Raw genomic sequence first — 22,453 nt, forward strand, 5'->3', positions numbered from 1 at the left:
AGAGATTACTAACAGGGAATCTGAGTTAAAAGGACAGTAAAACTGGGTTTGAAAACGAACATGTAACCAAACAGGCAACATACATTGAAAAATACATGTACCTGCCTATAGACGGCAGGTAATTGCTGTGCAGCTAGGGAGCCTTTATGCTTTTAGGCTTTTTAGTTCTGGGTGTGCACAGCCGAATCCGGAAAGAGAAGCTATTATTTTTAACCCCTTCAGATTTCCAGTAGAAACTAGAGACACCGCCTGGAGCAGGCCAGCGCCTGGGCGTGGTAGGCCCCAACACATTTTCATGCTTTTGCCTTTCCCTCCCGTGTCCTCATCTTACATGAATTGAGTACCTAAGGCGAATTTTAGTTTTAGGATTTCAATTGGGTGGAAACAACGTCCTGGAGATTCTGATGAATCCTATTCGCCCGAGACTGTCCATCCCAAGGGGAAATCCCCGCCGGAGGGGCGGGCGGGCGGGAGGCGGAGTAACGTTGCACGAAAGGCCGGGAGGAAGCGGGAGAGGGAGCTCCTTTCGGGTCGGGTTCGCTTTTTTTGAACCCCGGGGCGACGTGACGCCCTAACTGCTTTCGCAGCTCGTTTCCCGGCGGAGCGCCGCCCGCCCCCCATTTCCTCGCCCGGCCCCCCGCTTCCGCCGGGCGCTGCGCCGCTCGCCGCCGCCGCTGGGGGCGCCCGGGGCCCGAGGAGCGGCGGTTCCCGGAGCGGCGCCTCCCGGGTCTCAGACGGGCGGCGGCGAGCAGCGCACCGACACGGCGCCCACCGCCCCGGCGACCCGCGGCGCTCCCCGGCCCGGACTGCGGCCAGAGGCGGCGGCCGCGCCCCCGGCCCCGCTCCCCGCCCTCCCGCGGCGCCCGCTGGCCGCGCCCCCGCGCGCCGCTCGCCGCCTGGGTCATGGGGCTGCGCGGGCCTGGGGTCCGGCCGAGCTGACGCGCTGGCGGCCCGCGCGCCCCCTGGGGCCGCCCCCGCCCCCCGCCCGCCGGCGCCTGGCGCTCAGGATGATGAAGAAGAAGAAGTTCAAGTTTAAGGTGGACTTCGAGCTCGACGAGCTCTCCTCCGTGCCCTTCGTCAACGGCGTCCTCTTCTGCAAGATGCGGCTGCTGGACGGCGGCAGCTTCAGCGCCGAGTCCCCCAGGTAGGCGCCCGCGGAGCCCCCGAGGCCCGCACCTCCGGCCCGGCCTCGCCCGAGCGCGGCGGCCCCGGGAGCGCCTCTCCGGGGACCGGCCTGCCCCCGGCCAGCGGGCATCGGTCTGCAGAGCCCGCTGGGCTCCTCTGGGCTCCCGAGGCCCGGTGCTCCCGGGATCCGCTCGGTTCTCCAGGGAGGCGAGCAGTGGCCCGAGGAAGAGGATGCTCTGGTGTCTCTCTCTCTCTCTCTCTCTCTCTCTCTCTCTCTCTCTCTCTCTCATTATTGATTTCAGAGAGGAACGGAGAGGGAGAGAGAAACATAAATGATGAGAGAGAACCACTGATCGGCTGCCTCCTGCACCCCCCCTCACCCCCGGGATCGATCCCCCAACCCGGGCATGTGCCCTTGAACGGAATTGAACCTGGGACCTGTCAGCCCGCAGGCCCACGCTCTATCCACTGAGCCAAACCGGCTCGGGCTGGTTTCTCTTAAGACGTTTCCATGTTTGCGAAATGCACCGTGGAACTTGGGCTGCTGTTAAAACTCACAGAAACGACCCCGAGTGCTTGGGCTCGGAGAGCAGCGGCTCCGACCGGAGCCCGTGCTGAGCCTGACTCCTCCCCGCGGTCCCGGCACCGGAGCCCAGGCCCGGCCTGGTGGCGCTGGGCCGGAGGCAGGTGCTCTGCGGGGCGGGGGCCGCAGTCTGTGCCTCCAGCTCTGCGCCGCCGGCCCCTGCAGGACCCCCCTCTCCAAGTGGCCACCGGTGGCTCTGGGGGTGAGGACCCAGCGCCAGGGCGAGGGCCCAGACCCTGCCCCCACTTTGAAACGAACCCCTGGGCCCCGGGGAGAGGCGTTGGCAGGCTGCAGAAGCAAGTCAGGAGTCGCTCTTGAGTAATTTCTGGGCTACTCGTAAGTGAACAGGTTTACCCCAAGCTAGTGTTCCTGAAGAAAACAGGACATGTACAGCATTTCAAAAACGAACTTTTAAGTTCCTGCGATCCAGGAAAAAAGGTTAATAATTAATGCTTCTTTTGCCTGAATTTACTGTTCATAGACTTTATTTTTACCCTAAAAATACTCTGCTTCTCTTTTATCTGCCATCCTATTAATAACATAAAGGACATAATGTCAATAGGTTGTGGAATTGGGGCCAGAAAATTGTCTGCCGTGGCAATATTGAAGCCTTCGGAAGCCAGAAATGGTAATGTGTCGTTGGCCGAAGCCAAGGATGAAGCACTGTTGAGTCTCAGAATTAAAACATGGTCAGCCCTAGCTGGTTTGGCCCGGTGGATGCAGCAGCCCGCCTGTGGACTGAAGGGTCCCGGGTTCGATTCCAGACAGGGGCACATTCCTGGGTTGTGGGCTCCATCCCCAGTAGGGGGCATGCAGGAGGCAGCCAACCCATGATTCTCTCTCATCATTGATGTTTCTCTCTCTCTCTCCCTTTCCCTTCCTCTCTGAAATCAATTAAAAAACAAACGGGGGGAAAAAACCATGGTTAGCTGAGGGTAATTTTTAAAATTAAACTGTTCTGACAAACCTGTGGCTATTCAGCTAATTGATTATACTGCAATAATTTTAACACAGGTAAGAGAACAGTGTAACTTAGAACGGTGCGACAAATACTGTGTCAGCTGTGAAGGTGTTGAAGGCCAAGTCCATTCTTGCATGTCCTGTAGGTGCAGTCTTCCCCTGACCCTCACCCTGTTTCGCTGACGCCACCTCCTAGCACTTCTGGCTTCTGGGCCAGTGGTGACACCTGGTGGCCAGGGTCCTTCCCTACCACCTCCTTCCTCCCTCGGGTTAGTGATTTGGCTCGCTTCTCTCAAATCAGTCGGTATTCTGATGCAGGTAATCATGTATAGGCCGGGCCCTTTAAAAATGTCATCTTATTTCATTCCCACAGCAAGGCCATGATCTAGGGATTCCCCATTTTGTGGATGAATAAACTGAGGCTCAGAAAGCATAACTAACTTTCCCAAGGTCCCCATATCTGGTAAGTGAAATGCCGAGACGCCGATACTAATCTCAAACAGATTTGTGCCGGATAAAGGAGAAAATTGTGTGCTCGGCTGAGTTGGGAGGTTCCCAATGGTGTGAACAAGCCAGGGGTATAATTTGATTTGTAATTTGCATGCGTTGGAAAGGGAAAAGGTGAGGATCTTGGTTCCACTGAACCCCTTCCTCTTCCAACTGAAATTTTGTCTTTAATCCAAGTCAGTAAGGTTAAGACTAGTGCTCTGTATAACCAACCAAGCAAACAAAAACCCCCATTGAGTTAGGAGGGAAATGATCCGTGATAAGGAGGCTGTGCCTGGTGAGGTAGAGGTGGTTGGTGGAAAGCTAAGGGCGAAGGTTTGGAATTAGGTGGATGTTCGCCTAAAACCTAGCTCGGCCGCGGGAAACCTGGGTGGTTACTTAGCCTCCCAAGCTCCCATTTGTAAACTAGAAACCACCGCTGGCGGGAGGGGCTTTGGGGAGGGCTTTGTAAGATCACGTACCTGAGGCCCCCCAGTGCTCTGGCACCCCGTTAACACTCAGAGCACCAGGAGCTTGGCCCGGAGCGTTTGTTTCCAGAACCCGATGTTCCACTTCCCTCCCTTATCCCGACAGGTACGGAAGCTTAGGTTTGAATAGTTACCTCGTTTTACAGGGGAAAGAAAACCCAAAATGCCGGAAGGATGTGCATGATTTAAGAACTGCATAATGTTCATCCCGAGGTGCCAGTCTAGGCAGTGCATCTGTAATTAAGTGCTATCATTTTAATTTTTAAGAAATCACTTTGTCTCTTATAAATCAAACTAGAGGCCTGGTGCACGATTTTCTCGTGCACGGGTAGGGTCCCTAGGCCTGGCTGGCGATCAAGGCTGATCTGTGGGGCGACCAGCCGGCCCTGCCCCCCACCACCGCTGCCGGTCACCTCCCTCTGCGGGGCGACCAGCGGGGTGATTAGGGGGTCCCCCCTGCTCCCACCGGCCTTGGCTGGCCTGGGGCCTGCTGGCTGAGGGCAGCTCCTGCGTTGAGCGTCTGCCCCCTGGTGGTCAGTGCTCATCATAGCGACCGGTCATTCTGCCATTCGGTCAATTTGCATATTAGGCTTTTATTATATAGGATATAGTTCACAACTGAAATATTTCTCCCAAATATAGGAGATGAACTACATAGCAGGCCCAAGACCGCTTTCCTTAGAAAAGGCTGCTTGCGCTGTTTTTGCAGGCACCTGGGAGCCTGAATGGACAGCAGTTCCCTACACTGATTTGGTGTTAAACTTGAGAGTGGCTCGCTGGGCCTAGACTGCAGTGTGATTTACCCTGAATACTTTCTTGGGGTCCGGGATTTTGAGTTGTGCTAGGCAGAGGGTGCCTTTGTGAATAGCCCTAAAAAATAAAAAAATGAAAAAGCTTTAGGCACCGTGTCTCTAACAAGCTTCCTTGGGGGACAGTGCCTGTGTCACAACTGGATGCTGGAGAGATGGTTCCAGGGACCCCACGGGAGAGGACTCTCGGACGCTCGCACTTGGTTTCCAGGACTTTGCCCCGGGCGCCTTTTTCCTGTGCCCATTCTGCTTGATGCCTTTTATTGTAGCAGATCTTAGACATGAGTCTGACTGTATGCTGAGTCCTCTGAGTCCTCCTACTGGATCACTGACCCTGGGAGTGGTCCTGGGGACCCTGGATGCATGAGCCTACATAAAAAAGTAATTTATTTTGTTAGAGAAAAGCCTTAGCGGTACATAGGAAATTATAAATATATTTGTGCAAAAGCTCAAGATGCTGTTATCCATTGTTCACCAGATATTGAGGATTTATCCAGTCTCTAGCATCTGTCAGGGGCTGTGAGAAGTACAGCAAATATAAAGGCCCATAAGGAGTTACCTCTATTAATTAATTTGGATCATAGGTGACGGGTAATTGTTGACAATAGGAGACAGTATGATTTAGACAGTATGACCAATGGATCGGACAATCTGTGAGTGTTGAAATTCTGAAGCTAAAGAGCTCATTTACAGCTGTAATGGTTACTGAAAACCTACCAGCCTTTCTGGGGAGCATGCTGGGAGAATGAATTTGCATTGACAGGGGGCAGCTGGCGCTAGTCACCAATGGGAGTTGGTGAGGTCAGCCTGCTTGCCGAGTTCCCATTGAACAGAGCAGAAGACAAAGACTTTGAATGTCGTCGTACAGTTTGCTTTCCCCTGCTCGTAGATAAGAGTTCATCTAAGATTCTTGCGGTAAACTGTAATGTGACTGTGTTATCAGTGGAAAACGTGCCTCGTCTTTCCCTGTTGCTAGTGGGAGTGGGGTTCTTGGGGTACCACAGGAATAAGCATTTCCGGAGTCCCCCTGGAGGGTTAGTTATGATAGAAAGTCTTACTTATTTTTTTTTTATTTTTTTATTTTTTACAGAGAGGAAGGGAGATGAATAGAGAGTTAGAAACATCGATGAGAGAGAAACATCCATCAGCTGCCTCCTGCACACCCCCTCCTGGGGATGTGCCCGCAACCAAGGTACATGCCCTTGACCGGAATTGAACCTGGGACCCTTCAGTCCGCAAGCCGACACTCTATCCACTGAGCCAAACCGGTCACGGCGAAAGTTTTATTTTTTGTGGAGTTAAATCCCTGGGTTTCCAAAGTCCCATTTTCCTTAGTCCAGCCATAGAATTACAGGTGGGGTTTCAGTACAGCTAGAAGCAAAGCCAGTATCCATGTTGGAGCCGGGCCCAGTGCAGCATCGGGCTAGTTCCTGTGCATTAGTCCATCGCCTGTGGGGTCCCCGGGGCCGTGTGGGGCGACTGCAGGGAAGCAGGAGCAAAAGAACCCACAAGCCCAGAGTCCCACGAGTCCCAAGAGCCAAGAGCACAAGAGTGAACCTTCGTTTGGGGGTTACGTGTCCCACGTCTTCCGCCCTTGCCATGGCCACACCCATTCTGGCCAACATCTCCGTCCCAGGTGTGATTGACAGGCAGCACCATCCAAGTTCCCCCGACTTTACTGGGCGTGTGTCTCTCTTCCCCCTGTCCAGTCCCCTTCCCACAGTGTTTTACAGGGAGCATGCCTGTAATGTGTGGCTTTCCCTTTGCCCTTTCCTGTTATTAATAGCTAGTTAATTACAGCGGTATCCATCAGAGCAGCACTTAAGCTGGCCTGTGTGCGGATGGTCTTTGGATTCGATTGGGGCTAGATTAAAATGGGGGGACAAATTAGGAGTCTTAAAGTCACCCAGGCAGGAGCTAATAAGAGCCTGTACTGGAGGTCTCTCTGTCAGTGGCTGATGAAATGATAACGCCGTGACCAATGCCCTGATGACATGACAGTCACAAAGGCCAGAAGCATCTTGGCTTGACTTTGCTTCGTTGAGGGACTGGAATATATTGGGGAGGAGGAGAGGCGGTGAGTTATGTATTTAACACACTACATGGAGTGACAGCTGGTGAGAATAGTTACTGTGGATTAAGATTGTGGTCTCGTGTAAGTAAGCCTGCTTCCTGAACTTTTCCTCTAGAATTCCCTTACACCATTTTGCCCTTTTATTTTTTATTTACTTATTTATTTTAAATGTAATTTATTTTTCAATGACAGTTGGTATACAATATTATATCAGTGCCCTGTTTCACCTTTTTAAAGATTATTAGTGATCGTTAATTTCAGAAGGATCCAGTGTCTCCTGAGAAGGTATGTCCAGGGAGGAGGTTAGGAAAAATATAAAGACTACAAGGTATTTATTTGTAATAAATGTTGCTAAAGGGATCAGATTTTACCATAGTTAATAAAACATTCAGAAAACGCCCTAGCTGGTTTGGCTCAGTGGATGGAGCCTCGGCTTGCAGACCAAAGGGTCCCGGGTTCGATTCTGGTCAAGGGCACGTACCTTGGTTGCAGCCTCCTCCCCAACCCAGGCCCTGGTCGGGGCTCGTGCCAGAGGCAACCAATCGATGTGTTTCTCTCACATCGGTGTTTCTGTCTTTCCCTCTCTTTTCCACTCTCCCTAAAGATCAGTGGAAAAATGTCCTTGGGCGAGGCTTAACAACAGCAAAAACATTCAGAAAACACATTGTTCGACTGTAATAAACTGAAGGCAGATTATTGCCTAATGAAAAGTTTTGAAGAACTTTCAAAGACAGAATGCTACATTATTTAAATCTTTCCAGAGCACTCTTGCTTTGTAAAAGTGTCCAATTCATTTTTAGGTTTGTTAAGACTGCTAGAACAGGTTTAATTTCTGGTCTGCTGTAATAAAAGGAATAATAAGAAAATTTTCCTGAATTTTGGGGGCTTCCCAAGTTTGCCGTATGTTGTCCATCTTTTTTGGCGCCCATAATTGAATACTCTTCTAGGCTTCACATGGGCTTGTGCAAAAACCCATGTGAATTCAGGGCGTGTCCGGGAAACCCATGAGCACATCTGTGTGTTGGCTTTTACGTTATAAACAAGCCGAAGGGATTTCTTTCTTGTCTTTGGCCAGAGTATGTGCTCATGTTTTCAAGATTTTAGTTCACTGCACATCGTGTACTTCCTTTTAATAACCTGTTTCCTTATTGCAAGAGCAATATAGATTCATGTAGGAAACTTAGAAGATATAAAAGCAAAACGAAAAGAGCAAAAATTACATAGAAATGAACCAACTAGAGATAATCACGATTATTACTATTTTGGTATATAACTTAGGAGTCTTTATTGATCCATACACACACACACACACACACACACACACACACACACACACACACCATATACTTTTTTTGAGAAACCAAAATGGGATCATATTGTACTTGCATGTTTGTTTCACAAACACGCTACAGTGAGCATCCTCATAGCCAAGTTTTATGCACATCCATTATTATTTTACACACTAGACAAGTCACGAGACCTGGCCCCTTTAGGTTTCCCCTGAGGTTATTGTATGTGAGAGATAAGAAAAACAGTACTCACAGGCACAGACTTTTTTTCAATAGTTCTCAGAATTCAGTCTCCATCCCTGGATAACTACTTTGTGAAAATGATAAGAATGCCATTTTACACCAGTAAGTTTTTGTGTCACTAAACCTTGCACAGAAGGCAGTTTATAAATATTTCTTGAAAGCATGCAGATATTGGGAGAAAAGATCTATTGTCGCTTTGCTAAGGATAATAAATACACAGAGATCCCAAAATTAAATATATGGGAATTATATGAGGAAGTATATACTGTTCTGTATACGCTTATAATTCTTTATAAGATTATCAATGAAAGTTAATTTTAGAAGAATCCGGTTTACAGTTCTTTATAAGCTGTGTACATAGAACTGTATACACTTCCCCCGTGTTCAGTTTGGGGTGTCAGCCTTTGAGGGGTGTTATCAGATAGAGATCCAGGGCATTGCATTAAGATTCTGGGGATCCTGAATTATGTCAGTAATAGGGTCTAAGGTGAGTCTCAAGAGAGAAGATGGTGGTTTTTTAAATACTAAAAAATGAGCTTGTGTATATGTATATTTTACATTCCTAATTTCATTTAATTCTTACAAAACCTCTTATATAGAGATGTTGCCTCCTATTGGGTTAGGATATATGCCACACGCTGTAACACATACATTATAAAAATAAAAATAAATAAGGGGCCTAAATGAGATAAGAGTTTGTTTCTCTCTCGTACGAAGTGCAAGCTGAGGCAGGGCTGTGCTCCGTCAAGCGGTCAAGGGCCCGACTCTCTGTCCCGTGGCTCTGTCATGCCCAGGGTGCTTATTGTTCTCACGTGCAGGGACTCACCCACATCCGATCCAGCCTCTGGGAGGAGGCGAGGGGAAGGGGAAGTCCCTTTTGCTCACAGTTCATTGACCGGAACACAAGCACAAGGCCACATCCACCCCAAGAAAGGCTGAGAGTGTCGTCTATGCCGGGCGTCCATGTGCTCAGAGAAAGATCGGTGACCTTAAAGAGACGGGGAGGACAGATATCAGGGGACACTCAGCCTCTGCCACACCTCTCTTTTACTTATTTATTTTTTTAAAAAAATTTTTATTGATTTCAGAGAGGCAGGGGGAGGGGGAGAGAGAGAGAAACATCAATGAGTGAATCATTGATCGGCTGCCTCCTGCACGCCCAACACTGGGGATCGAACCCACAACCCGGGCATGTGCTTCGACTGGGAATCGAACCATGATTTCCTGGTTCATAGGTGGATGCTCGATCACTGAGCCACGCCAGCTGGGCCACACCTCTTTTTAGAGATGAGAAAGTCGATCCTCAGAAAAGTGACATCATTTGTTGAAGGTCATACATCAGTCCAGTGCAAGATGTGCCCCCTAAGGAGGGAATAGACATGCTGCTTGGGAAGATGCTAAAGAAGGCATGTTCTATTCAGGATAGCATTTAGCTGTAACATGCAGAGTAACGGGATAATATTCAGTATCCCATTGAGAAGAGTGCAATAGTGGATAGGCTCCCTCAGTGCCTTGTCCGTTTGTCGGGAATGTTCTCCTTCATTAGAAGGAGGGGTGACTTAGATGGCTCGTCAGGCCTTTACATCTTATTTCCTAATACTGCTCTTCCCAACCCTCCAGTGTCAGCCAAGCCCGGCCAGCTTCCACCCGCCAAATGTGTGTGCGTTTCTGTCTGCTTGGCCCTCCCTCCTTCTCCTGCCTCTTCACCATTCCTTTGGTGGATTCCAGCCCCAGCATGCTCCTGCGTGTTCCTCAGGCAGTGCCCCTGGGTCTGAGACGGGGAGAACGGGTTGTGGGGTCATTTCAGGCTCAGCCTTTGTAGGGGGAGAGGCCAGAGAGACAAGGGAGCCCTTACCGGTTTGGCTCAGTGGATAGAGCGTCAGCCTGCGGACTGAAGGGTCCCAGGTTCAATTCCGGTCAAGGGCATGTACCTTGGTTGCAGGCGCATCCCCAGTAGGAGGTGTGCAGGAGGCAGCTGGTTGATGTTTCTTTCCCATCAATGTTTCTAGCTCTCTATCTCTCTCCCTTCCTGTCTGTAAAAAATCAATAAATCATATTTAAAAAACAACAACAAAGAAACAAGGGAATGAAGCGTTGATGAGAAAGGGATTTAAGGAGTCATTCCTGGGAGAAACCAGGCCAGGAAGATAAAGTGGGAAATGTAGAATGTTGGGAAAGGAATGTGTGCCAACCTTGATGGGGTGGGCGATGTGCTCAGAGAGGGGGGTGTGAGGTCTTGAGAGTCTTCAGGAGAGCGGTCGGGAGCTGCCAAGCCCAGGGTGTGGCTGTCCCTGGAGGTGGGGAGAGAGCAGAGGACAGAGAACTGAGTCTAGGGCGTTAGATTACGCGCAGTGTGATTGCAGGTGTTGGGGTGAAGAGAGAGAGAGGGGGAAGAACAGGTACTTCCGGGGACCTTAACTAGGAGCGGAAGAGTGACAGAGCCAGAGGTCGGGTGCCTCAAGCCTTTGCTTTTGGTGTCAAAGAAAAACAAACAACTGAAACCATACAACTTCCATACAGCCTGGCACCACGCTGTATGGGAGTTGTATGGTTTCAGTGCTTACATTCAAGTCTTGAGTGGAAGTTGATTAGCCTTTGTGTGCGGTTAAGCGGGAGGCCCGGCCGTTTTATTTCTTTGCACGTGGCTGTCCAGAGGTGACCTTGAGAGGGCTGTTTTCAGGAGCCAGAGCCAGGTTTCAAGTGGTTAGGGAGTGAGCAGCTGAAGCATTGAGTATATTGTCCTCAATTTGGGAAGTTCGTTCATGAAAAGAAGGAGCAAAGTAGCCCTGGCTGGTTTGACTCAGTGGATAGAGCAGCGGACCAAGGGGTCCCGGGTTCGACTCCGGTCAAGGGTACGCACCTTGGTGGCAGGCTCCTCCCAGCACGGGCCCTGGTCGGGTCTCGTGGGGAGGCAGCCAATCGATGTGTTTCTCTCACATCGATATTTCTCTCTGTCTTTCCCCCTCTCTTCCACTCTCCCTAAAAATCAATAGGAAAATATCCTCAGGAGAGGATTAACCAAAAATAAAAATAAAAAGAAGGGGCAAAGTAGAATTAGGTAAAAGGGGGGAAGCAGAACAAACAACAGCCATTGGACTTCATGTATTTATTTTCAGGACAGAGACTTGAACATGATTATAGGGTGGGGTGAAGGAATAGTATAAGATAAAATAGGGATGCGAATATTAAAACAAACGCATGCCTGGAAGTCTATCTTTCTGTTGTCTTACGGAGGAAAAACATTCTTTTCCTGTCCTGGAACCTGTTTACTATTTTAGAAGAAATTCCTCAGGCTTTTCCTAATCCAGTGGTATTTCCAAGCACTGTGGCTCAGAAACCATCTTACACCCACGGCTCATTTCATCTCCAGGAGACCAGGAACTACCCTTAGTATTGATTGTGGACCTGACGTGTTTGCTTCATTTCGTTTTTGCGAGTCATCAGTAGCATAGCATTCAACTGAACTCATTTATCGGCGTTTTCTTCCCAGTCAGAATTTTATGTTTCCTGTTCGCAGACTGCAGCCACATTTCAGGAGCGGTTTCTGGGAATTCTCTAGTGCCAGTGGCTAAACACGAAGCTGCTAACATGTTAGCCCCTGTGGTTCCCTTCGGAGGCCGATTCAGGACCTGCTGGGGTGGTGTGTTTCTAAAGGCGTCGCCCCCGGGTACCGTCCTGGACACGAAGGTCTTCCCACTTCGGTCATTCCCGAGGCAGTGACTTCCTGAAGGTGCAGATGAGTATCTGTCTCACCGGGCCTGTCCCGTGGCCATCACTGTTTCCTCTGTGGACAAGGCAGAGGCAGTTTCAGAAACAACAGCCCCAGGAAGGGAGTTAGAAAAGATGGTTCGCCCTGGCCGGTTTGGCTCGGTGGATAGAGCGTCGGCCTTCGGGCTGAAGGGTCCCGGGTTCGATTCTGGTCAAGGGCACATGCCCGGGTTGCGGGCTCGATCTCCGGTGGGGGGTGTGCAGGAGGCAGCCAATCAATGATTCTCTCTCATCATTGATGCTTCTGTCTCTCTCTCCCTCTTCCTTCCTCTCTGAAATCAATAAAAAATTATTTTTTTAAAAAAAAAGGTTGTTCATAATCCTTGCAAAAGAAGGGAATTGGTTCCAAAATTTTGCTTGTAGGCCAAATTAGTAGAGAACCTTATATAAGCAACCACAAATTACCTTTATAATCTCTTATTTATTTGTTTTTTTGTTAATCCTCACCTGAGGATATTTTTCCCATTGTTTTTCAGAGAGAGTGGAAGGGAGGGGAGGGGAGAGAGAGAGAAACATCGATGTAAGAGAGACACATCAACTGGTTGAATCCCCCAGGCTCCCCGACCAGGGGCAGGGAAGGAACCCACAAGCCAGGTAAGTGCCCTTGACTGGAAATCGAACCCACAACCCTTTGGTGCGTGAGCCAACACTTAACTGTTTAGCCACACCAGCCAGGGCTACCTTTATAATTTCCATCAATGCATCTGTATTAAAGGAAAAATAAACTCAATTATTAAGTTAGTAATACAGATACTAGGCGTTTGCAATTACATACAGTTGAGAACGGCAAACTCTCTCATGACAACAATGAAGTGTGAGACTTCCCGGAGCAACCGGGAGCTCGGTAATGCATCACTGCAGGGTTGCCACTTCCTAATTTCAGGAACCGGACGTTGGTAGCAGCTGGGAGTACAGTGAACCTGAGAGCTCTTCTTGCCAAGGTGGCCCGTACAAAGCCAGCACACACAACCACGGCGAGCCTGTTTCAAATGCCTGCTGCCTTTCCTGCCTACTCGGCTCCCACCGGGTTCCCTTCCATGTGAGGGAGGGCATCAGCCATGTGGAGTTGTGCATTGGTCATGCACCACCTGAAGTCCACACTCACTGCTCCAGGCAGCACAGCGGCCCCGCAGACCTGCGCCCCTCAGCACCCCCCCTCCCCCCAGCGTGGCGGGTGCTCAGTGCAGCCCTTAAATCCAGCCCCTGTGGCCTCACGCTTTCCCCGCTGCCGGTCCCTGGACCTCCCTTCAGAGCAGACTCTGGTGCTCAGCCTTTTAACTCCCTTCATTTGCATTTTTCCTCATTGTCTTGTCATTACGATCACTCTGAGGATAATTAATAACCGAGCCGAAACCGGTTTGGCTCAGTGGATAGAGCGTCGGCCTGCGGACTCAAGGGTCCCAGGTTCGATTCCGGTCAAGGGCATGTACCTTGGTTGCGGGCACATCCCCAGTAGGGGGTGTGCAAGAGGCAGCTGATCGATGTTTCTCTCTCATCGATGTTTCTAACTCTCTATCCCTCTCTCTTCCTCTCTGTAAAAAAAATCAATAAAATATATTTAAAAAAATAATAATAATAACCGAGACAGCCTGAGTAGAGCCTTCACCAGACAGCGAGTAATAAATGTCCTCGCGCTATTTTGTTCTTTTGTGTTTTTTGTTTGGTTGGTTTTTGTGTTTTCTTCCTCTCGTGCTCTTTTGTCGTGTCCCACTCATTTCACTCTCCACCTCAGGAATGGGAGCATTCGCAGTACCCACCCCCCCACCCCCCCCCCCGCCTTATCCGTATCTCCCAATAGGCCTCGGCGCCTGGCGTGTTCCCTGGAAGTGACGGCTGCTCGTCGCTGTACAGGGACGTCCTCTGAGCCTACAGCGCCGGTCCCGCCCAGTGGCTGCGCCGGTGCAGACACCCGAGCAGGGGAGTCCGAGCACACGGCAGAGCCGTGCAAGCCCCCTTTCTCTTGTCTCAGTGTCTCGTTTACAGGGCAACTCCGGGTGTACGTAGGACATGACCCAGGCCTGGGCCCGTGTGCTCAGTGGTTAGAGGGCCGGCCCACGCACCAAAGGCTGCGGGTCCCATTCCCAGTCAAAGGCAGCTACTGGGTTGCAGGTCCCATCCCTGGCCCCAGTTGGGGTACATGTGGGGGCAACCAAGCAATGTGCCTCTCTTCTCTCTCTCTCTCTCTCTCTCTCTCTCTCTCTCTCCCTCTCTCCCTCTCTCCCTCTCTCTCCCGCCCCCTCCCTCCCTTCAGCCTTCTCTAAAAATTAATGGAAAAAATAGCCTTGGGTGCAGATTAACAAACAGATGAAAGAAAGAAAATGTGCCAGGACTTTATGGGAACAAGGGAATTATTATGCCCCATGACTCAGGAAATGTATCACAGAAAAAGCTTTGGAGAGAAGTGTTGATTCATAGCACCCTGTCGGTTTATACAGTGCTTTACATATTTCATTTTCCAACCACCCTTTGAAGTAAGTTTTTCTACCATTTTATAGACTCAGCAACATATGTTTCCCAATTCGTAGCTGACTACAAAACATTTCATAAAGGCCCTAGCTGGTTTGGCCCAGTGGCTAGAGCGTCATCCTACTGACTGAAGAGTCCCGGTCAAGGGCACACGCCCGGGTTGCAGGCTTGATCCCAGTGGGGGGCGTGTAGGAGGCAGCTGATCAATGATTCTCATCATTGATGTTCCTCTCTCTCCCTCCTTCTCTAAAATCAATAAAAATATATTTTAAAAACGACAAAAAGAGATGTAGGCAGGCAGCGAACAGTGTCTGTTGACAGACTTGCCCATGTGAGAGCCTGTCTTTCCCCAGCGGCGCCCCTCCTCCGGTCCCGGCCAGCGCCCACCTGTCGTCTGCGTGCCTTCCCCGCGGCCATGCTCAGGGAGGGTCCCCTCGGGCGCCAGCACGCACACGCTGTCAGATCTGGGCCTTTTTCTCCTCACTGGCTCCTCCCTGTCCGAGCTGACGCATATTAAAATGAAATCCCCCCTCCACCGCATGCCCCTCTGGCCGCCACCCTCACCTTCTCCCCTTTATTACTAAAATGTTTGAAAACAACGGTCTGTGTTCCCAGTCCCAGGTCCCATAGTTATCTGCCTTCCACCCCCGCCTTTCCTCCCACGGAAACTGCACTTACCACTGTTAGCAGTGACTTCTGTCTTTATCTCACCTGCCCCCTCGGCCACATTCCACATGGTTGAGCTATTCCGCTTTGCAGGCTTCTCCCCTGCTTTGGTTTCCGTGGTAACGTGGACGCCTCTGCTTCTCTCTGCTGACCGCGGGTCTCCTGTGCCTGCCTCTTCCACTGAGCACCTTCGGGTGTTTCCGACTCAGCCCTCCTCCCTCCTGCTCCGCTCACATCCCCCTGAATGGCCTGGCCATGCCATGGCCGCCTCACATTCACATGCCGAGGACTTTCCCTGTGTCTGCAGCCCCGCCTGTGAGCTCCGGGTCTCTGTGCGTCCAAACGAGGGCCTCGCAGGCTCCTCCGCCGGAAAGTGCCCAGAACTGGGCTGTGGCTTCCCTCGCTGACACCACTGGCAGTGCATGGAGGAGAGAAACGGGGTTCAGATGTTTCCCATTGAATGATACCTGTCCACCCAGTTCCTCCAGCCACAAGTGCCTCTGGGGGGGAGATCCATTTGTCCTTCGTGCTGTCATTAAGGGCCACACTTGTAGAGATCTGATTTATCCTTGGAGTCTTAAAACATTTGGTCTTGCCTCCTCTCCCACAGGTTTGTTTTCTCGGGAATTTATATCTTTCATAAAAGAAATTGATGATGAAGCAAAGTCTGTACTTGTAAATGTAACCATTATTTCTCCCGGGAGGACAAATGTAAGTGGACTCAGAACTGCTTAGGTCCTTGATAGTAACAACTTCTGACATTTACTGTGGAGATCCGCTATAAGCCAGGCGCTGTTCCAGACACCGGGATAATAATTCACTTGATTTTCTGAAATCCCCACGAGGCGTGGGCACTGTCACCTTCCCTGTTTCACAGAGGGTTAGGGACTGTGTGCAGTGGGACAGCCGCCACGTAGCAGAGGCACGATTTGAACCCAAACGACTGGCTCCGATACAAGCTCTTAACCTCCGGCAGTAATACTGTCTGGCAGAACAGCTTGCATTCCTCATAGCAGTGTTTTTTCTTTATCACCGTTTCTAAAAAGTTAAAAATATGCAACAGACTGACGAATCTCAGGGAGAAGGGCAGCCGCCCCCCCAGAAGAGATTGACCAAAGAACTTACATGCATATACTGTATGCATGACCCATGGACACAGACCATAGTGCGGTGAAGGCCTGGGGAGGCGGTGGGGGGAGGTGGAGGGGGTCAATGGAAGAAAAAAAGGGGACATCTGGAATACTTTCAACAATAAAGATATATTTAAAAAATACTTCAAATTACCAGGACATGGCATGATTTTAAATATATGCCTCACGTATACATATGCAAGTTATTCTTACGCTACTAAGTAATGCAGTTTGCAAATACAGTAACTAAGGCGTCACAAAAAATAGATCCATAATTTTTATCTTATTTTATATTACTCTTATTTTCTAAAGACCTTTTAGATTTTCCTTTGCTCCTTTGAAGCATAAACAATAACCATAGCAACATTTTGCTGCTTTTAATTCCTCTGCTTACATACGTCACAATCCGCATCTTTGTCATTTTATCTTAGAAGTACTTAGCTTTCCACAATATCAACACAAATCATATTCTGTTGCTTTGTTTCTTGAAAGTGGTTAAGCAACCGTATAAAGCTCATAGGAAATTGATGACTCATGTAACGGAAAGCATTTACTAATGTGACTTTTGTCTCAGTTGCCAAGAAGTCTGAGTTTGTTTCCATGGTAACCCATCAGTATGACAAATTGTCAAGAACTAACTGCCACTTACTTTGTTTGTGTGTGTAGTTTGGACAGCCTTCTAATAGCTCTGTGTGTGTGTGTGTGTGTGTGTGTGTGTGTGTGTATTAAAGATTTTTATCACAAAAAAATTCTGAGTAATTTCCTTAGACACAGAAAAATTTATTTATTTAGAGATACTGTTTAATATTCCGAAGCTATTATTTTGATATTACAAAATCTAGAAGATTATTTAAATTAACATGTCTATTTCTACTTGAGTTCCTGTTAATGAAGGCCATCATCAACAAAATTCACTCACAGTATTGGTTCATTTGAAATACATGGTATGTAATTACAGGAGACTCTGCCACAAGCAAGGCAGGGAAAAGGAAATCAGGACGTCCTAAGGAATGCGGACTTAGGGAACCATGGGGGAAGCCACTTCAGCTGGTTCTTGCCAGCCTTCCCTGGGTGGCCAGAGTTCTAGGATGGGGAGTGGCAGACACTGAGGAATTCAAGGAATCGAGGCAGCCCAGGTCATCGGTCATACGGGACACTGGGCCTTCACCTGCAGACTGAGTTGGGAAAGATTCTTAGAGGAGGTAATGACTAAACTAAAGGAGTTAAAGCTAAACTGGTGGCCCTAGCCGGTCTGGCTCAATGGATAGAGCATCAGCCTACGGGACCGAAGGGTTCTGGGTTCAATTCCTATCAAGGGAAAGTACCAAGGTTGGTCAGGGTGCGTGCAGGAGGCAACCAATCAATGTGTTTCTCTCACATCGATGTTTCTCTGTCTTTCCCTCTCTCTTCCCCTCTCTCTGAAAATCAGTGGGAAAATATCCTCAGTGAGGATTAAAAAAAAAAAAAAAAAGCTAAACTGGTAAATAAGGGAAGTGGAACGGGAGAGAAAACATTACGAACAAAGGTGTACAAATGAGAAATAGTGTGACAGAAATGATCTGTTGGGGACTGAATGACAGCAGTATGAGACAGAAAGGGTGGAGAGACGAGACTAAAGATGGGCAGGGGCGTGGACCGGATCCCCTCAGATCTGGGGAAGCAGCGAAGGATTTTAGACAGAGGAAGGCGGCCTCCGGTGGCAGCGAGGAAGGTAGGTTTGAGCGGGGACCGTTTAGGAGGCTGTGGCCGTGTGTCAGAGAGGATCTGTTGAGGGACTGGCTTAGGGTGGTGGTCAGACAGAGGAAGGGGGTTCACTCAGGAACAGTTGTGAAGTAACAGCGACAAGACTTGGTAGCTGGGCCTGGTCCTCAGTGGCCGGGCGTGACACTGATTCATTGTGTGTGGAATGAATGATCAGTGAAGCTCCAACTTAGAGACTGAATTGATAAGTGAACTCACCTTTTTCCAGCGTCTGTGGATAACTACAACCTTCCAAGATGTTTCGGATCCCATTGTTAGGAATGTGTTTGCTTCCTGGCTATTTCCAAATACTGGCATTTAACACAGCGCTTTTGCATTGCAGACCTGGGTGGGGAGCGTGTGCCTTTTTGTCATGCCATCGGTAACGGTTCATTAACTGGCTCTTTTCCCCCCTCAGGGAGGTGGTGCAAGCGAACTGTGTTCACTGGAGGAAGAAGTTCTCATTTATGTGCAAAATGAGCGCCAGCGCTGCCACGGGCATCCTGGACCCCTGCATCTACAGGGTGTCTGTGCGCAAGGTATAAAAATAGCCGCCGCGGCTCCCCTTTCAGGAGCCATAATTAGCCCCCTCCATGCCGACGCACTTTATTTAGCCCTGCTTGGTCCTTAGAGCTGTTACATGCCATTTCCCTTCACACTTGCAGCAGAAATTCAAATCACTGTGACAACCAGGGTGAAGAATCTGAATTCAGTTATAAATTAAAATATGATTCAAGAAACTTACCTCACTCTCGCGATACATCTAAGTATTAACCTCATTTGTATTATTTGGGGAGCTGTGTATGTCTGCCTCCTGCTGTGCATTTACTTCCTCTTTGTTAGGTATTGTTTTAGGGACTTGATATATGATGTCTAATGACAATCCCGAAAGTGGGTGTTATTTTTTTCCATTTTCAGGAAAACTCAGGCTCAGAGAGGTTGTTACTTGCCCAAATTCACATAGCTCTGAACGTCCAAGTATTTCTTCAAGGCATCACGCGCAAAAGTTACCAAGCATACCAACAGGCATGGCGGCATGACCAGAACTCAAAAGGAAAAAATAGGGAGAGGGCTCAGCAGGGCAGAGGCCATGCTCTGTCCCTCTCCTTCCCAGGAAAACAGAGGCAGAAAACACGGTGCACAGGGCAGAGAATGAGAGGGCTCACTCATATTTCAGCCCCAACCCTAAAGAACTGATTTTTTAATTCAGTTAAAGCTTGATGTTCAATTAAAGAACATTCAACAATAAACATAAATAAATAAAAGGGAAAAAATAATAAAAAGAGACCCATGGAAGGTATGGGAAGATCAAATACAAACTTATACAATAAACATAATGAGTGAACAATTTGGGGAATTCCACTAGAGGACTAGACACTATAAAAAATAAATGGAATCCTAGAACTGAAAAATACAATAATTAAAATGTAAAGCTAAATAAATGAAGACAAACCTAAGCAGGTATATTTAACAGCAGGTTTACCACAACTGAAGAGAGCTTTGGAAAACTGGAAAATGAGATGGAAGAAAATATCCAGAGTAAATCACAGAGAGAAAAAGGATGGGATACACAGAAAAGAGTGTAGGATGTGGGCAGCAGTGGAGGGGCTAACATATGTGTAATTGGCACCCTGAAGGGAGAGGGGAGGGGCTATGGCTGAGAATCTTCTCACCTGATGAAGAATATCAAGCCCCAGATTCAGAAGTCCTGTAAACGCCATTTAGGATAACAAGTCTGGCCTAATGACAGTGGTTGTCTCTGGAACGGGGTTTTTGACTCTTATTAAAATCTTTGTACAATGGGCTAATATGCTCAACTAAGTAATTAAGACATTTAACCTTTCTTTGGTGATTAATGTTCTTGGAATATGTCAGACCTTTTTGGCAATTTCTTCAGCAAATAGATAAAATATTAGCTTGTCTTCTCACCATTTGTTGCTTTCAGATTTAAGTTCTAAATAAAAATTCTGGAGAGGAGCATCTAAATAGTTAGATTTAAGATCATTGGAATTATACTATCTACTAGTGGCCCAGTGCACGGATTTGTGCACATTGAAAGGAAATTAATTAGAAGAAAGATTCATGTGGTAATTATGTTACTGCAAAAAATTACATGTCAAAATAGTATTTATAATATAGTATTATAAAATTAAAACATGTGTGCGATTGGTGCCAACTATAGCTTTATATGTATCGCACATGCACGAGTCAGTGTTTATTTTCAAATTGCTAGTGTGCGTCATATGTACCAGCTGGTCAGACAGTCGATGAATAAATCGAGATAAGGTTCATGTTGAATGTCAACAAAAACAACCAAGTTCATGATTGACAATGACAGATCGAAACACATGCTTGCAATTGGTGCTAGCGAGAGCTTAGTATGTATTGAGCATGCGCAAGTCAACGTTTATTATTAAATTGCCAGTGCACGTCATACATACTGGATGGTCAGACGAGCAGATGGATGGACCGTCACTTAGCCTTTTATATATAGATTAGAGGCCTGATGCATGAAATTCATGCAAGAGTAGGCCTTCCTTCCCCCAGCTACTGGCCCCGGCTTCCCTCTGGCATCCAGGACCCGGGCTTCCCTCACAGCCCCGGCTTTGTCCGGAAAGTTGTCCAGAAGGACGTCCAGTCTAATTAGCATATTATACTTTTATTATTATAGATTATATATACTAGTATAGATATTTGCCAGTATGTAAATGTCTAATTCAGAATTACTTGACATATATTTCATTTTAAATATTTAATCATACGATACTTAATTGTGTTTTCTATGTTTGGCAGGAATTAAAAGGTGGAAAAGCTTATGCAAAGGTGAGTGAATGGTCTTTAACTCTTTTGGAGTGTGTCATTTATAAACTTAAAAATTAAATAGAGCGCTCTTCTAATTGCTGTTCAAAAGGGCTGTTTTTAAACAAAGCAACTTGGAGATTGAACAGTTGGCTTCAACAATACATTATAGGCACATTCTTTCTAAATGCTGATTGTGGGCTGTTCTTCTAAGTTTCAGTGTCGGTTCCGGACTAGAAGATGATTTCTGGTTTGCATTAAGTAATCACTCTCCCCGGGAAGTAGTCCCAGTCCCCCCTCCCCCCGGGAGAGTAGGACCCCTCCCTGTGTCCTCTTACCCTCTGTGTAGACATGATCTCTACCATCCTTTATTCTTTTATTACCTGTATGGAATTACTGAAGAATGTGTTCACCTTTTTGCTGAATGGAAGGAAGTGGTGCCAGAAACCCACATACTCTTACTTCCAGTCTCTGTGATGGTATCTCCATCTGTCAGTCATCTGAGCCAAGAACCGGGCACTAGTCCCAGCCATCACATCTGCCTAACTCCAGAAAACTAGTTGAAGAATATCAAGCCCCAGATTCAGAAGTCCTATAAACCCCATTTATGATAACAAGTCTGGCCTAATGACATCCTAAAGTCAGTTAGGATGCTCTTTGCTACAAATAACAGAAAAGCCTCCTCGCCTAGAGATGGCCAAGGACCGAGGGGCCAGAGACAGTCAACGTGGACAGTGTTTTCAATGAGCTTTGCAATAAAAGGGGAGCAGAAAAACAGCTCAATAGACAGAGAGAGACGCGGGATGAGGTTTGGGCTACTTTTGTTCATTAAGGCGGAGAAGATCCAGCATGTTTGTGTGCTGGTGGTAATGATCCAGTAGAAAAGGCAGAGTGCAAGACAGGGCCGAGTTCCTGGAGCCGTGAATTTGAGTCTGAGCACAGCCAGCTCCCTTCCCGTAAGTGGGAAGCAGACCTGCGGGCACAGATGCAGGCAGGTGAGTGGATGTGGCTGGAGATAAGAGCTTATGAAAGTTAAGTGCTCTTTTTTTATATGTAATATATTTTTTATTAATTTCAGAGAGGAAGGGAGAGAAAGAGAAACATCAGTGATGAGAATCATTGATTGGCTGCCTCCTGCACGCCCCCTACTGGGGATCGAGCCCACAACCTGAGCATGTGCCCTTGACGGGAATTGAGCCTAGGACCCTTCCGTCTGCAGGCTGATGCTCTCTCTATCCCTGAGCAGAACTGGCGAGGGCAAGTAAAGTGCTCTTTTGATTGCTCTTCCCTTCTTGAGTGAAGTAAGACGAAAGGCATTAGCACGGCGTATAGGTGTGAAGGAGGTGTTGGAGGTTTAAAGAGAAAAGATAAGGTCTGAAATAGGGCGTGTGGGTGATGTGTGATCAGACAGCCATAGGGGTCCCCAGATGTTCCCTTGGATGTGGCTTCTCTCTCATCATTGATGTTTCTATCTCTCCCTCTCTTTCCCTTCCTCTCTGAAATCAATAAAAAAAAATTTTTAAATGAATCAACCAATGAATGCATTAATGAAGTAGAACAACAAATCAATAATTTTCCTCTCTCTCAAAAATCAATTTAAAACATTTTTTAATTGAAAACAAACGATATAATGGGGTTAACTTGTACCACTTGGAAACAAAAATTAGGGTTGAGCACGTCAGAGGAAAGACTGGAGGGCAACCTGGTAGCTGCAGGAAACGGGGAGCAAGCCTGGGTGGTGATAAGGAGGACTAGGTTTGAGCTGCACTTCTGGAGGCAGCCGAGAGCATTGGTGTGGGGCTCAGCTTTGGGGAAGGGAGGAAGTAG

The 22,453-nt window shown here is 48.0% G+C and overlaps 1 protein-coding gene across 1 annotated transcript in view; it reads left to right on the forward strand.

Moving 5' to 3' along the window:
* Positions 1–510: 510 nt before the first annotated feature.
* The window catches only part of EEIG2 (EEIG family member 2), a 35,310-nt gene continuing 13,367 nt past the window's right edge, over positions 511–22,453 (forward strand). Inside the window, exons 1-3 of the mRNA XM_079760599.1 lie at positions 511–1,144; positions 18,246–18,366; positions 20,621–20,650. Coding sequence (XP_079616725.1) covers positions 1,008–1,144; positions 18,246–18,366; positions 20,621–20,650 — 288 coding nt within the window. The 5' untranslated portion in view covers positions 511–1,007. The remainder of the gene's footprint in view (positions 1,145–18,245; positions 18,367–20,620; positions 20,651–22,453) is intronic.

This window comes from Cnephaeus nilssonii, assembly GCF_951640355.1.
Source record: "Cnephaeus nilssonii genome assembly, chromosome: 21".
NCBI classification, from domain to species: Eukaryota; Metazoa; Chordata; class Mammalia; order Chiroptera; family Vespertilionidae; genus Cnephaeus; species Cnephaeus nilssonii.